Below are 15,640 nucleotides of genomic sequence, written 5' to 3' on the forward strand. Positions count from 1 at the left end.
CACACAAAAAAGGCACATTGGCGATTGTTAAATGAGAGATTTGGCCATGACCCATCGTGGTTGAATACACAGATTTGAATTTTCAGAGGTAGTGATGAATACCCCATTTAACTTGCCCAGCAGAGTCTAAGAAGCGACCAGGAAAATAGGAAGCATTAAGTACTCCTCTGTGGATATAGCACTAGAGTTGTGCTATTTTGAATGGGTAAATTAAAGAAGGTGAAAGGGTCCCGTGAATGGGAGAAATTTCGTCTCGCCCCTCTCTCTGTGCCCAGAACTCAGATTGAATTCCGTGTTTCTGCCCAGACCTCTGAGGTCGGTGCCAGCCTTTATAGGCAGAAAGGCTGGGCTCCCTGAGGGGGCTGTTTGATCACGAACTCTGGACTCTCTTGGATCCCCGCTTGACTCATCTGTGAAATGAGGGGTAACCACGCCATCCTGTTCTTCACTGAGGGCCGTACAAATGGGTTGATTAGAAATAAATAAATAAATACACTGTTGGAGAGAAGTAAGGTCTTTAGCTTCAAACAAACAAAAACAATAAGATTCCCCAAATCACATCAGCACAATATTTATTACTTTTCATTTTTCATGGATGGCTATTTCAAGCTTTTACCCCTAGAGCCAGAGTCAGCTTTGAAAGAATTTCTGGTTTTGATGTCTTTTTTTTTTTTTTAATTAAAAAAGGAAGAGGGTGGGGCTCAATACCTTGGCCTGAGCCCCATTCCGGACTGCAGGTGGAGACCAGGTCCACGGAGGTGGAAGCTCTTGGAAGGGCTGTTCTTTTGGCGGAGGTCATGGTTACATCACATGCCAGATAGGAGCATATCTGTCTCTTACTTTGGGATATTGAGCAGAAGCCAACAAGGCCGTGAGTCCAGAGTTCCAGCTTGTGCTCCTCAGAATCCTCCAGTGCCCAGTGCCTGGCAGGGCCTGAAGGTTGCATCTGTGAAGGGGCAGGAAGTCATTGATCAGACTCTTGAACAGACCAGGAGTCCAGGAACTGGTATAACCATCTCTCCATTTTTCCATTCTGTACTTTCATCCCACATAGGGTTTGACTGTGGCTGTCAGAAGCCACCACCTTCTCTCTCTTCTCTCCTGCCCCACATCTCCCATCGCCTTGGGCCCTCCGCCGCCTTTCCCCAGGCCAGAGCCCATCTCGGGAAGGTGCACAGTGTCCAGCAAGTTCTCACATCCATCTCGATTGGACAGTGGTTTTTATATTTTAGGTTCTTGGAAAGGGCAACATCTGTGAGACAGAATTATCCTTCCTTTCCCTGAAGTCTGTTTCATCAGTCAAGACTTTGACATTGTTATGCTGATGAAGTCTCTCTGAATCTGTTTTCCCAGAAACCTCCTTGAAGGGGATTCTCAGGGGATGGGGGCAGATAAAACCTCATCCTGCTACTTAAAGCCTAGGAATGCCTATTCCTTTGTGTAAGTTTGCTGTGATGGCTTCCACACTACACGATCAACCTTGTGAGGGAAGGGTCTATGTTTATTTATTCCCTTCTCAATCCCTAGCACCTGGAAACTGGCACATAGTAGGAACTTTAGAAAGCATTTGTTGAACAAATTAATAAATACATGCTAATATTAAACGATAATGAACTCAGTACCAATACTTGTCGGTTGATGGATTAGGCCATTAGTCAAACATTACAATGCAGGCTGCTTTTTGCAAATCCCTCTTTGATCCAGAAATTATCAGGAGTGGGGATGATTTTCTCTCATTAAGAGGACTTATTGGTGATATTACATCCCTAGGAGCTAATAGAGAAAAATTAGGCATTCTTGCAAAACGGGCTGCCTTTCAGACTGCTTTATCAAAGAAAAAAATTATTTTTGATTAATAATTTTTGGTATATTTTCCCTTAAGCCCATTTATGAATTGCAGTAAATTTTGGAGCACAATTATCCAGCAGTATTAAGTGCAGAGATCTTTTAGTAATCTGATACCCCTGCCCTCTGGCAAAAGCATAGTATTTGAAGAGGATACACCTCTTCTTTTTTTGTTGTTGTTGGTTTGTTGTCTTGTTTTCATTTGTTTTTTTGTTTGTTTGGAGAGATGTCATTTTGTTAACGAAGCTTTTAAAAAGCACACATACCTGCAGCCTTTTGCATGTGCATTTTCCGTTTTTCTTGTTTGGTTTTGTTTTTGTTTTGCTTTCTGGCTCTGAGAGTACAAGGTACCCAATGAAATGTAATGTGCCTTCCATGGGGCACCTGGGTGGCTCAGTCGATTGAGCGTCTGACTTCGGCTCAGGTCATGATCTCTTAGTTCCTGGGTTCCAGCCCCGCATCGGGCTCTGTGCTGACAACTCAGAGCCTGGAGCCTGCTGCGGATTCTGTGTCTCCCTCTCTCTCTCTGCCCCTCCCCTGCTCTCACTCTGTCTCTCTGTGTCTCTCAAAAAATAAAATAAAAACGTTAAAAAAAAAAAAAAGAAAGTAATGTGCCTTCGTTAGGCTCTGGGACTGCCCTCCAGGACTGGTTGTATTTGCCATTGCCACAGTCTAAATGAGTGCGTTTCAATGAGCAGGAATTGTTACTCATGGCAGATTCGGGTTCTTCCTGGATATATTATTTAACTGTGGTGGACTCACCAGCATAGAGGATGATGATGAACAGGTAAACCCAAGTGCGTGTGGACATTCAGTCCCACGGCTACCAACAGTCTCGAGGACAGGCTTCCCCAGCTCAAGTGCATTCCTGAGCTAAGTGTCAAGATGACATTTTTGAAAGAAAACAAAAGCCCTCGACACCGTCTGGAAATGACCGGAGGGGCAAGCAGGGCTATTCGAACAGAGGCCCCTCACCCCTCACAGGTGACCGTCGGGGCCCGGCCGGCCGTGTTGCGCAGTGGAACCGGAGAAGCTTTTGGCTTTTATTTTCGAGGCGCTGGAACACAAGAACACACACAAAGGCACACCGTGGTGGCTGTTTTACGTGAGGAATGCTAAAATGGTCTGAAGACGTTTTGAGCCAAAAAAGAATTCCCAGCAAGGACTCCAAATATGACCTGCCTGTTCAGGAGGCTGGATAGGTCAGGGATGAGATTAAATTAATCTTAACGTAGCCAGTCTGCTGACCACTCACACTGTGCGGGCGCCCTGCTGCCCGACGCAAATCCCTCCTTCCACACAGCCCTCCAGCGGGTCCCTGTGTTTTCCTGCGGGACTCGGTGGACGGGCGCCCCGTCTCCCCACGGTGATAACCCTCAGCCCGAGCCAAACACCAAACGTGATTTAAAGGGAAACACCACCTCGTCCACTTAATTCTGTGTGCCGAGGGCGCAGAAGAGGTCCTCTCCGCGGACGCGGGCAAGGCGGAGACCCTGGAGGGGGGCTCTTGTGGACGGGGCCCCGCCGGCCCGCCTGCTTCTGCGAGGCCGGCTGACCCCCCGGCGTTCCCACGCCCGAGCGGGTCCGGGAGGCCGGCCTCTGCGGCGACGTGAAGTCTCTCTCACCAGCATCTGCGGTTTCCTAAGTGACTGTGTGAGTGTATCTGGGGGCCCGTCCCCCCATTCAGGCTGCCAGCATTTTGAGTGCGCGGATCCAGACGGCCTATCGTTTTTTGTTTTTTGTTTTTGTTACACAAAGCAACACCTAGAATTGTCTGCTTCAGGCAGTGGGTCCTCGGTGAGTATTTGCTGAAAAGGAGTGTGAAATGCAGCGGCACCAAGGCGGAGGGAGTGGTGGTGTTTCACGCATTGACACGTTTGCTCAGTGCCCTTCCGGAGAGCCCTTCCTGACGGCCCTCTAGACAATAACAGCCCCACCTGCACTCTCTGAGCCTACCCTGTGCCTTTCTTCTTCATCACGTATACTACGGGAGGCAGTAGTAAGTATCCATTCGCTCATTTGTTTTTTGTCCATCTCCCCCTTCTACACTGCAGCCTTCCTGGTGGTGAGGCCATTTTTTTGTGGTTGCCTGCTGTAGCACACAACCCAAACCAAATAAAGAAATGTATTCGATATATATGTGTGTGCGTGTCTACGTGCCCCCATTTTATTACCTCTGGTGACCTTCCCAGGCAGCAAGAGAACACTGAGAACACTACCCATGGTCCACCCCATTTACCGGCCTGTGCTTCTGGGCCCCTCCCTCCCGCGCTGCCCACAAGGGGCTTTGCTTGAGCCCTCGGCCTGCGTTGTGTTGCAGGACACGCCTGGGCAGCCTATAGGTCTCAGAGGAGACTGGACCCCGCTCTCCCCCTGCTGTGAACCTGACCCCTTTCAGCCACTGAGACCCCACTCTCCTCCCCTTCATTCTGCTGTCGTGGTGGGTTCAGGGTGACCTCTGTCTCTGGGCCACCTCGGCTGTGGCTTCCTTTCCTACCCTGCTCCCCTCGGACCCTGCCACCGCCCTTCGGATGGATCCTACAGATTTGCCTCCACCCCAGTTCATGTACGTAAGGTCCCATCCTGCAAAGAGAGAGAGAGAGAGAGGCGCCTGGGTGGCTCAGTTGGTTAAACATCCGACTTCGGCTCAGGTCATGAGCTCACGGTTCATGGGTTTGAGCCCTGCGTCAGGCTGTGTGCTGACAGCTCAGAGCCTGGAGCCTGCTTCGGATTCTGTCTCCCTCTCTAGACTCTGCCCCTTCCCGGCTTGTGCGGTGTCTCTCTGTCTAAAATAAACATTAAAAAATGTAAAAAAAAAAAGAGAGAGTGAGAAAATATACATATATACGTATAGATGTATACGTATGTGTATATAATTTGTAGCTTGTACATACTGAGTAGCAATATGACTTCCTAATCAGAAGAATGGGCTCTGAGGCCAGAATGCCTTGGTTCAGATCCTGGCCCTGTCACCAGCCATGTGGCCTTCAGAAGCTACTTACATTTTTGTGTCTCATTTTTCTCATCTCTACTGTGTTTTAATCATAGCAATGACTGCATGAATCTTCAGTAAGAGTTAAGTGAGTAAACTCATGTCAGTGGCCTAAAGCAATGGCTGGTGTTAAATGAGGGTCTGATAAGTGTGAGCTTGTGTGTGTGTGTGTAGTTTTCACCATGTGGGAATAATGCTTGTGTCGACATACAGACATGCACTTGTGCGTGGCCACACACACACTCATATTTTACTCATGTGAGTGGAAATTGAAGAAGGTAGAGCAGGAGAGAAAAGATATAGAAGGGACAAAATAACAAAAATATAAAGGGTTAAGAGGAATGAGCAGTATCTTTGGGCTTTCTTCATCAGAGGAGAAACTTTAATCTCTACACTGTTTTAGGTTTCCTGGAGCTAAGGCTCACCAGGTAAGACAAAAGTTAACGGCCCTAAATTAATATATGCATTTGTAATGATGCCTTTTAAGCCAATCTTCTTGTCTATGTAATATTTGGAAATAGATCCAACTTTATTTTAAAAATTTTTTTTAATGTTTATTTTTGAGAGAGAGAGAAAGAGACCAGAGTGGAACTGGGGGAGAGGCAGAGAAAGGGGGAGACACAGAAGCTGAAGCAGGCTCCAGGCTCTGAGCTGTCAGCACAGAATCCGATGTGGGGCTTGAACTCACAAACTACAAGATCATGAGCTGGACCAAAGTCAGACACTTAACCGACTGGGCCACTCAGGCACCCTAATAGATCCAACTTGAAAGGCCTACACTTTGCCCCAAGCCAGGTGAGGAAGGAAGGAAGGAAGGAAGAGAGAGGAAGGGAGGGAGGAAGAGAGAGGAAGGGAGGGAGGAAGGGAGGGAGGAAGGAAGGGAGGGAGGAAGGAAGGAAGGGAGAGAGGAGGGAAGGAAGGAAGAAAAAAATCTACTTCACTATAATACTTTCACTCTTAATTAAAGAAAACTTCCCTTCTATGACTGAAATATTAAATCATTTGCAAGACAAGCAAGAAAAATAAAATATATTTTAAAGTTTTTAAAAAGTCTTTGTACTTTTGGAAGAATCAAAAGTATCTACCATTGGAGAGAAACCTTCCAGGTCTTAAAAATATTTATCATGCCGCCACACAATTAGCATGGGGGCTCATGTCCTCTGTTTTATAGTTGTCGGCTAATTTTGGAAACTGGCAGGCTGCACAGAAATAGATGGTATGCTCTTGCTTCAACACTTCCTAAAAAAAGAACGGTTTGCATCGTTCAGGAATGGGAAGGGATAGGACATGATGAGGAAGAACGCTATTTCAGACAGATGATAAAAGCTTGCATCACTCTGTGCTCCAGCAAATGTTCCACACGTTTAAAATTAAAGTTTTTTTTTTAAGAGATGCTAAATAATCTACAAAAAAAAAAAACTGTATAATACCCACGGGACACTTATCTGCTTTTGAAAGATGCTTGTCTCTTCTGCTTTTTTTCTTTGATAAAATTGAATTTATAGCACAACTTCAGATTTGCAGAGAGCTTTCTTGTTTGTTCACATTGGTGATTGATCCAACAACTCGAGATCAAAGGGCAGCATTGTTATTACGTTCTGGGATTTAGAGAGCCACCAGGCAGAAGAAATTGCCCAAGGATATGCACCCTGTCGCATGCCTTCCATCATATTGGTCTACTTCGGAACCCCTAGGACACAGCTCTGTTTCTTGGAACACGGAATTCTGCTTTGTGGTTTTTTTTCATTGTGGTTTCACTTAGTTTTTAACATCCTGCTCTCTTCGTGAAGTCAGATTATCTTAGTAATGGTAACTAAAGAAAGGAAATGAATGCAACCCCACATATTGATATTATTCCAACAAGCATTTTAAGAAACGAATTGAGGAGACGGGAATTACCTGCAGGTAGAAAATGTATCCCGGTTCGGTTCCACTCATATTTATTGAGTGCTTGGCGTGTGCCAGGAGCTGAGTATTCAAAAAAAGTAAGTCATGATCTTTGACTTCAGGGAGCTGTCAGTTGTATAAAATTCAAAAGTCTCCACCACGGTCTACCTTATATATAATATCCTTTATTGGAGTATAAACACTTGGAAAGGAGGATCAGGATCTAATTCATCTTGGTGCCTCTGAAAGCACCCAGCATGGGTGTGTGCTGAACATATGCTAAGTGTTCAGTGAATATGTTGGATAAATAAATACTAGTAATGAAGATGAATTATACTTAGAAAGTCATGTTAATAGTGGACATCGTAACTCATACAAGTTCACTGAAAAATGCCTTGTCTTTATAGTACCTTCTTTTTTATAGACATAGACTTTATTTTTTAGAGCAGTCCTGGATTCCCAGCAAAATTGACAGGAAGGTACAGAGATTTCCCACATTCCCCTCTCCCCCACACGTGCACAGCCTCTCCCATTATCAACACCTCCACCAGGATGGTACATGTGTTATCCTCGATGAACCTACGTTGACACGTTATTCTCACCCAGAGTCCACAGTTTGCACTGGGGCTCACTCTTGGTGTTGTCTGTTCTGTGAACTTGGACAAATGGGTGACGACATGTATCCACCTTTGATGGTATCATACAGAGTAGTTTCACTGCCCTAAAAATTTTCTGTGTGATACTTTTTGGAGTTCTGTCAAGTGGGTCTTGATGGAGCATTATCTAAATGAAGCACAGCATATCGTGCTGAATTTATTTTCTTCAAGGATTTCCTTACAAAAGGTATACATTCATGAAAACACGAATAATTCACATTTTTTATTAGCAACAGTAAATGGGTTAAAATGAGCACGTTAGCATTTTCAAAGCCATAATGTTTTGCCGATCTTGAAAATGACAACTGATTGGTGAGTCTTAGCTGTGTTATTGCAGTCAGGTACGGTGGCTCTTTCTTGCTTTGTATTCTTTCTTTAAATCATGGAGCTACATGTTCCAATGGAATCACCACGTTTTTAGGTAACATCTTACAATTTAAGCTGTGTTCATCCATTCATGCACGTTCACCAAAAATTCCTTTTCCTATGAAAAGTCTATAATTCTAATGTAAATTTTTGAGTATGCAGTTTTGTAAAAAAAAAAAAACTGTAAAAAAAAAAAAAAAAGATCAATTTCCCATGCTGGTGCTTCCTACGTGGAGAGCCTAACTTTCTTTCACAGCATTTTTTTGCTCTGAAGGTAAGGCTAACGCTCTGAGTGTGTGAATCCCCTGAGTGGAGTTCTGCATTGTCTTTCATGCGTATGTCACACGTAGAATTCACCCCCTATTTCTAGTTTACTTTATAAGAGGAACGAGAACTGAAAGTCACCTGTGAAAATCATGTCTTTCTTCCCCCAAGCCCCTACCTAGATCTAATTCAAGATCAGCTTTTCTTAAGCTACTTGTCATTTTATTCCTTCCAAAGAATACAACTTATTTTTCAAAAAACAGAACTTCTCCACAGTCATTCTTCATTGGGTTTATATCTTGTTTAATTAAATTTGAAAATAAGAATGAGTATCGCCAACATAAATTGGTTGGGGAACAAACACAACGTACTCTCAGTAAGCACACACACGTAGGTGGCAGGAGCCAGAGCGAGATGGGCATTCTTGACAGGGTTGAGTCACCATGTTTTTCCCTAGGAGTGGAGAATGTTGCTCAATCCACTAAGGTTTGGACACAGAAGTCAATTATGGGTGCTTCCATTCTATTTTTCTATTGCACAGGTTCTCCACCGAGGGAAGTTTTGCCCCAGGGGACGTTTTGCAATGTTTAGAGACATTTGAATTGCCACAAAGTGGGGGGAGTGCATACTACTGGCATCCAGTGGGTAGAGGCCAAGCCTGCTGCTAAATATCTTACAATGTACAATACACCAAACAGCCTTCATGACAAAGGAAGATCTGGCCCCAAATGTCATTATAGTATGAGGCTGAGAAATGCTACTCTACTGCAATTTCAGGGGATTTATTATAATGTATGTTCAACATTGTTTTAAATTTTTTCAGCATTCATTCATTTTTGAGAGACAGAGAGAGACAGAGCATGAGTGGGTGAGGGGCAGAGAGAGTTAGAGAGAGAGACACACACAGAATCCGAAGCAGGCTCCAGGCTCCGAGCTGTCAGCACAGAGCCCGACAAGAGGCTCAAACTCACGGACTGCGAGATCATGAGCTGAAGTCAGGCATTTAACCAACTGAGCCACCCAGGCGCCCCCTGTTGTACGTTGTTTTGAAAGATACCAGAGGGACTCATAATATTAAAATACATATAATCTGGAAAGTAAATATAAAGAGTTAAAAGATTAGAAAGAAGGGAAGGTAATGTACCTTAACCTTGGGTTGCTGCTATTATTATGATCAAGCTGTAAACATAGATCTAACCCTGCGGGGCAACAAGAAGATCAGAAAAGTTCATTAATTCCTTCCTTGAAAATTTAACAAATACTTATTGAGTAATCATATATGTTGGCCTCAAGTTACAAAATAATAAATACTAAAATAGAATGTAAAAGATATTTCTGTTGTGATCATTGTTATAAATGAAAACTAAAGGGAGGGGTGCTTCTTGGCTGGGGTACCCACAGTTCTGATTCTATCTGGGAAGAAAAATTTCTTATGCAGGCATGGAATTCTTGGAAGAGACAAGTTCATATAAAACATTCGATGGTGTCGTGGACCAAGCTTTCAACTGTGGTTTTTGCTAAGGGGATGAAAGCTTTCTCTCAAAAACTAGTTTCTGAAGCAGTAAGAGCTGGAGATTTAATATTATCTAGTTATTTAGGAAAGAATATTTCTATGGGAGCTCAACTTATATCACTCATTTATAAATCATTCATTAATTTAAGGTAGAATGGTTCTAAGGGAATCAGCGAGTCCCTATGGTGCCCGGGTATTGTCGCAGACAGTAGGTAGGAAAGAGTTCTAGAGGCTGGGAGGGACAGAGAAGATTCCTGGAGGAAGAAGTCCTGAGATTCCTAACTCAGAGTTGATGTATTAGTTGTAGGAGGTCCACGAACCATCTATAATTGTGCTCCGTATTTTACATACATATGTATGGGTGTATTGTTATTTTACCCTATGTAAGGTGTTTGTATCTTTGATGAGATTCTTAAAGGAAATATATGACCTGAAGAAGATTATGTTCCACTCTTCCTAAGAATCACACCTTTAATCCCCCAACACAAAGTTGAACCTGCCTTCACTTTTAAAATATCTCAGCATTAAGCCTCCATTTCTACCTCTTACTCCTTGCCCCCCCATAATTTCCAAGAACACATCTCAGATTGAAAGATAGGATATTGCGATTTGGAAAAAGTAGTTGTGAAATTTGTGTCTCATTGGTCTTATTAATATACTATAAAGCCTTCAATTAGTGACTCGTCTTTTGTGCCCCTTGAATTATCATAGCATGTGCCTTCAAAAATCCCACCTGGTAGGACAGTATAATGAAGAAATAAGAAACGGCAATTTGCTACTAAAAGAATTGGATTTTGTGCTGTACGTGTTCTTTCATAAACCTCAGGTGACAGAGATCATCAACACAAAGACACATTCTCAGAGGAATTTGTTCCTAAATGATTCTTGGAAAAAGAATGCAAGTGCTTTATTTAGCTGGAAAATATCTAAAAGGTGGTTTGGGATTTTTTTTTCCTTCCCATTTTCTTTCTGTATGTTGTATATTTTCAAATTGTAATGTTTTCAACAGAAAGTAGCGGTATATTTTTGCATGTGTGTAAAATCACTTTGAAAGTCACCATTGAAATGTTTATGGGAATTAATCAGAAATGTCATTAGTCAGTGCTTCTACTGTATACTGCATATACTGTGTCTTCTTCACATGTATGATCTTATAATGCCTTGGTGCATTATGTTGTGGTTTTATTAAACAAATTTTTTATGATTTACCAAAAGAAGCTAATTATGCGTATCTTCTTTTTCTCCTCCAGAGAGACAACCACAGAGTTAGCGGGAAATCTACCAAGGTGAGCAGGCTGGCTTTGCTTATTCTGTGCATGATTTCTGATGCCCCTCACAAGAAGAGCTGGATCTTCTTGGAGAGGCCTTTGTAATTTTCTCTTCCTTGCAGCAGATTTTAAGACCTCATATTTCACGATGTAAATGCCAGAAATTGTGTATGAGTCACATAGAAGAGGTGTAACCAAGAAGTAATGAGAGAAATGTCCATATATGACTTAGAGAAATCATTCTCATTGTTTTAAAGTTACATCATGCATTTGGAGATGTATTTATGAGATATATTCTCTGCAGAAATCATAAACATGTTGTTTCTTTTATTATATTTGTGGGCATTAGTGCAATGAGTCGTGGTTTTCTCCACTATACCTCCTATCATCCTTACATTCAAGGATTTATAGATTTATGAAAGAATTCTGAGCCTCCATTCAAGAACTTACATCATAGTTTTGATGATTATATAAATACTTTTATATTTCTTATTGTCATTGAAATAAGTACTTAGTAATATCTCACTAAGAAAAGAAATCGGTAAGTTGATCGATGTGTATTATATATTTTTTTATATCTTATGTTACTATACGAAATAAGATATGATTAACAGGATGTATATTATAGACAACTAGCTATCAAAAATGATTAACACTATTTATTAGCAGAACAAAACAGGAGTGACAGTATTTTAAGGGATCTTTTACTGGGTATTATATGCAGCACTTAGCATCTTGCGTTAGTCTTTGAAGGTGCTCAAAAACCACGTGTGAATGAGTGAATGGGGCATAGGGTATTGCTTGGGAACTATTGGAAATGCAAACATGAGAATCTCAAGAACAAGGAAGAGAAGAGCCAGCAGAATGTGATAATGAACAGCACCAGGGAATAGGGGAAAAGTACATATCGTCACCATCTGTCACAGGAGATAAGCACATTTGGTTGCTTTTTTTATGTAAAGTAAATCTTTGCTTATGGGATCATGATTAATATTGCCAAAAAAAAAAAAAAAACTGTTTACTGTGATCCAAATATTTAAATTACTATATGTCTTAATTCTTTGGATATCGTCCCAAAGAAACTTTTCAACTCCGTGCCGGTTGACCGGGTTAAACGCGGACGTGTGTGCTGGTGTGTGTATCCCCACTGAGTTTGTCTGTCATTGTGCTTTCGCTCTGGGGAAAGTCTGCTATGAAGACCTAAGCATTCGTCATTTTCAGAGAGCGAGGGAGAGAGTTGTGTATCTGCCCATGTTTGTGGTGAGGAAGTTAATCCCAAAATAATGGAATGCAGAATGACTTCCAAACTTTTCTAGAACGGCTAAGGAGCAGACCACCCTCGTATTGTCAGACGAAACCCACACGGAGCTATAATCACGCAGATAAAAATTACTCCGATGTCTGAGAGATGTGGTGCGCACCTTGAATTCTATTCAGTAGCGTTATGTTGTGAGTACTAAGAGGCAATGCCCATGTTCCCTGCGAATGATCTTCTCTTGTTCTGTTGTAGCTGGTTTATTACTCAAGGGGGAATCTGGTCTTTTCTGGAGTTTGGTAGGAGTATTTTGGTAATGAGCCTACTTATTATTTTTTTTTCATGAATGTTTGCTATCCTAATGACGCATCCTGTTGAAAATAAACATGACAACAATCTCATCCTGACTGCAATTTACAGCCACTGTAATGCACGACAATTAGGGCGTGAGAAATAATACGTCAGTCCTTTCTCAATTATGCTTCTTCTAATCTAGTCTCAGGTATTTTTTTTTACTTTCTCCGGGGCGGTTTGGGACATATCCACTGACAATTATCTCTCTTCCTCACATTACTATGAAATAATGCTAATAATGTTGGTGACGAATCCTTCTCTTGGTGGCAGACCCTTTCTTTTGCTAGCATTTGTTTGTTTGTACAGTCTCGTAGAATTCCATCAGCTGAACAGCGTTCAGCCCTTTTACGGATTTCTTCAGCCCGTCACCAGCAAAGTGCAAACGAGCCCCGGAAAACCTTGGTGCTATTTAGAACAAGGCACCTGTAGTTATTTTGTTTGTCGGCTAATGATTAGTGGAACATGACACTTTGTGGGTTTTTTTTTTAATCCGGTTAGTCATAAAAATATGCTTATGCTGTGACATCAAGGAAAAATGGAAAATTCGGGCAACTGCTAACTAGTGATATGTGGCTGGGAAGGAAGACAGTGGCATTTGAAAGCAGTTTTATGGTTTGGTTTTCACTGGCTTTTGACGGTCTTGAAATTTTCTGAAAGGCCATTTACAAATATTACACAGGGGTGGAGTATTTCAACTTTAATTGCCTTACATCGCATTAATTTAAAGTGGCTATGGGGCGCCTGGGTGGCTCAGTCGGTGAAGCGTCCGACTTCAGCTGAGGTCACGATCTCGTGGTCCGCGAGTTCGAGCCCCGCGTCGGGCTCTGTGCTGACGGCTCAGAGCCTGGAGCCTGCTTCCGATTCTGTGTTTCCCTCTCTCTCTGCCCCTCCCCCGTTCGTGCTGTGTCTCTCTCTGTTTCAAAAATAAATAAACGTTAAAAAAAATTTAAAAAAAATAATAAAGTGGCTAGCCACTGGGTGATAATATTCTGTGAAAACGTGCAACTCATGTAGCAGTGGTCCGTGTCTTGGTAGTTAAAAATGCTTTGAAGTTGAAATAAGATACGTGCACAAGGCCATTGAGCAGACACCAGGTTTGTTTTTCGTTACTAATGATAACCTAAATGTGTTTTTGAATTCTTGCCATTGCTGAAATTAAAGCCTGGTAATAATCTGTCACAAGAAAAAATTAGATTATATGAGCAACATGCACGAAGCATTGTAATTATATTGTAAATATTAAAACCAATGATCTTGTTGGGATTAAAACAAATATTTAAACTGGCTACATGTACTACTTATGTTGCCTTCTTTGTCTTGAAGTGTCCTGGAAATGGAATGTATGGTTCTATCTCTTGAACTGTGAAAATGATCATTTTCAATATCACAGGTGACTCCCTGCTTGTATTTTGCGGTAGCAAAGGACGACGTAGCAATCTGCATGATTGGTGTTCTTTTTTTTCCGTTACAAGCCCGTCTTTCAAGATATTTTTTTAATGGCGAAGGGTGTTTAGTTTAGGTAGATGTGTTTTAATTAAATTGTGGTAAAACCACAACTACTCAGATGGAAAGGAGGCACTCAATTAGTTACAGTAAGCTGGGGTTTTAATCTAAATGATGCTTATACAGAGATAGCACTTTATTTTGTATAGCGCAGTAAAGGTATAAACAAGGTTTATATTAACAGAGGTTTCAGCATAATCATGTACTATTAGTGGCTATTTTTGAATAAGTGAGAGCATTTTCATTCTTTGCTAACAGAGTTCACTTTCCTAATGTAAACTAAATAGTATGGAAAATAAAGGGATTTAATAGACCTTAGAGGAAGTAGCGGAAGTGCCACAGTAGAGATTCACAAGCTGGTTCTTATGGCACAGCACCCAGAGGTCAGGATGCTCTTTCAGGAACATGAAGTATGGGTAAATGAAGCTTAAGATAATTAAGCATAGAGCTCGGATGCCATGTTTTACAAGATTTTAGCCATTGGAGACAGGGGCCAAAGGTTCATGTAATGAAAGAAAAACTTGGACTTTTTTCTTGTCTTTTAATCCAACAACTTGCTCTTTTTTCTATGCCTTCTTTGAAGGGATTAGGGAATGTAAGTATTAAATATATTGTACCAGAGCCCCTGATTCCTAGAACACCAGCATACCCTGAAGGATTATTATTTGAGATCCTGTACCGGGAAGATAGAACTGCTTGTTTATGTGACTATCAGAGATAAAAGTCATCATACTGCAGTTTCACATATGGAATTTTGGTCTTCAGTTATTGATGTTTGTTATTTGGAATTTGAACTGAACGGATTCCATGTGGTGGAAGAGCAAGACTAAACTTTCTGATTGGCCATATTTCTCAGTCATGGGCATTGGGTTTTAAATGAGATAGATGTCTGGTGCATTGTGGAGGGCTTTGGTACATAAAAGAATCTCATATTCCTTGTTGTCTTCATTATGAAATGCTATCTCCTTTAGAAATTAGGAAGTAAAAATGTTGGTGACATCAAAAGCAAAGGCAACAAAAGCAAAATTAGCAAGTGGGATCATATATCAAATGCAGAAGCTTCTGCACAGCAAAGGGAACTATCAACAAAATGAAAAGGCAGCTTTTTCATGGAACAGAGCAAATATTTGCAAGTCATATATCTAATAAGGGCTTAATATCTAACATATATAAAGAACTCACAAAAACCAATAGCAAAAACACAAACAATCCAATTAAAATATGGGCGAAGGACCCGAATAGGCACTTTTCCAAAGTAGACATACAGATGGCCAACATGTACATGAAAAGGTGCTCGACATCACTAATCATCAGAGAAATGCAAATCAAAACCACAGTGAGGGGCATCTTGGTGGCTCAGTCAGTTAAGCATCTGACTCTTGATCTTGGCTCAGGTCATGATCTCACAGTTTGTGAGATCAAGCCTCACGTCGGGCTCTGCACTGACAGCATGGAGCCTGCTTGGGATGCGTTCTCTCTCTCTCTCTCTCTCTCTCTCTCTCTCTCTCTCTCTGTGTCTCTCCCCTTCCCCCACTCATGCATGCTTTCTCTCTGTCACCCTCTCTCAAAATAAATAAATAAACATTAAAAAAAACCCACAGTGAGCTATCATCTCACACCTGTTTGAATGGCTATCATCATAAAGACCAGGAATAACAAATGTTGGTAAGCATGTGGAGAAAAGAGAGCCCTACTGCTGGTAGGGATGTAAATTGACGTAGCCATTATGGAGAATGG

General features: G+C 41.7%; 1 protein-coding gene across 2 annotated transcripts in view; it reads left to right on the top strand.

The window, feature by feature from the left end:
• Positions 1 to 15,640, top strand: part of CELF2 (CUGBP Elav-like family member 2) — an 844,193-nt gene that overhangs the window by 424,900 nt on the left and 403,653 nt on the right. For both annotated transcript variants that reach the window (XM_078450445.2, XM_078450438.2), the window contains one exon: positions 10,774 to 10,809. Coding sequence is in view for 1 of the 2 variants with exons in the window: in XM_078450438.2 (XP_078306564.1) it covers positions 10,774 to 10,809 (36 nt within the window). In the remaining variant the exon portion in view is untranslated. The remainder of the gene's footprint in view (positions 1 to 10,773; positions 10,810 to 15,640) is intronic.

This window comes from Panthera onca, chromosome B4 (assembly GCF_046562875.1).
Source record: "Panthera onca isolate mPanOnc1 chromosome B4, mPanOnc1 haplotype 2, whole genome shotgun sequence".
Lineage (NCBI taxonomy): Eukaryota > Metazoa > Chordata > Mammalia > Carnivora > Felidae > Panthera > Panthera onca.